Source organism: Monomorium pharaonis, unplaced genomic scaffold, assembly GCF_013373865.1.
Source record: "Monomorium pharaonis isolate MP-MQ-018 unplaced genomic scaffold, ASM1337386v2 scaffold_171, whole genome shotgun sequence".
Classification (NCBI taxonomy): Eukaryota; Metazoa; Arthropoda; class Insecta; order Hymenoptera; family Formicidae; genus Monomorium; species Monomorium pharaonis.
The window spans coordinates 1-979 of NW_023415441.1; the positions used below are offsets into that span (position 1 = coordinate 1).

The window sequence follows — 979 nt, forward strand, 5'->3', positions numbered from 1 at the left end:
AACATCGAATATAAAAATTCAATCAAAAGAAGCTGAATGTTTGAAGAAAACAGATGTTTTTATTTGGGATGAAGCACCAATGGCACCGCGATATGCTCTTGAAGTGATGGATCACCTTTTGCAAGATTTAATGCAAAATAATCTAAAATTTGGTGATAAAATTGTTATTCTTGGTGGGGATTTCAGACAATTATTGCCAGTACAACAAAACGTTACACGTCTGAAATTGTAAATTTGTCAATTAAATTTAGCTCATTATGGCAACATTTCAAAATCTTTTCATTAACGGAAAATATGCGTATTTTACGATATGAACAAGAATTTGCTAATTTTTTATTAGATTTGGGAAATGGTACTTTGAATGATCAATTTAATAATATTGAAGTTCTACTGAGATGTGTAGCAGATTTGAACGCAAATATAGTAAAAGATACATACGAAGAAATATTTAAACACTATCAGTATAGACTTACAGCAAAACGTGCTATACTTTCTGCACGAAATGTTGATGTGGAGGAACTAAACAAACAAGTTGTAAATTTACTTGACGAATCAACAGAAAGAGTGTATACAAGTATAGACACTACAGAAACTACTAACGATATTCATGATATTAATAAAACTATTTTAACAGAATATTTGAGTACTTTAAATCCAGCGATTCTTCCACCTCATAAACTTCGATTAAAAAAATACACGATTATCATGTTGATTAGAAATCTAAACATCAGCAAAGGTTTATATAATGGAACAACATTGTTAATTTTAGAGTTAAGAAACAATTTGTTAAAATGCGAAATTTTAACTGGTGATAAAAAAGGGGAAATAGTTTTTTTAAATCGCATAACTTTATATTGTGAAAACGTTTATTCATTTGTGATGAAAAGAAGACAATTTCCGATAAAAATAGCTTTTGCTATGACAATAAATAAATCACAAGGACAAACATTTGACAAAATTGCAATTGATTTAAGAAAAT

At 28.4% G+C, this 979-nt stretch overlaps 1 protein-coding gene across 1 annotated transcript; it reads left to right on the plus strand.

Annotated features, from left to right (window-relative positions):
• Positions 1–79: 79 nt before the first annotated feature.
• Positions 80–736, plus strand: LOC118648094 (the record flags this gene model as incomplete). The annotated part of the gene is made up of 2 exons (XM_036294324.1): positions 80–218; positions 341–736. Coding segments are annotated over exons 1-2 (535 nt in total), but the record flags the coding sequence as incomplete, so codon positions are not given.
• Positions 737–979: the final 243 nt, after the last annotated feature.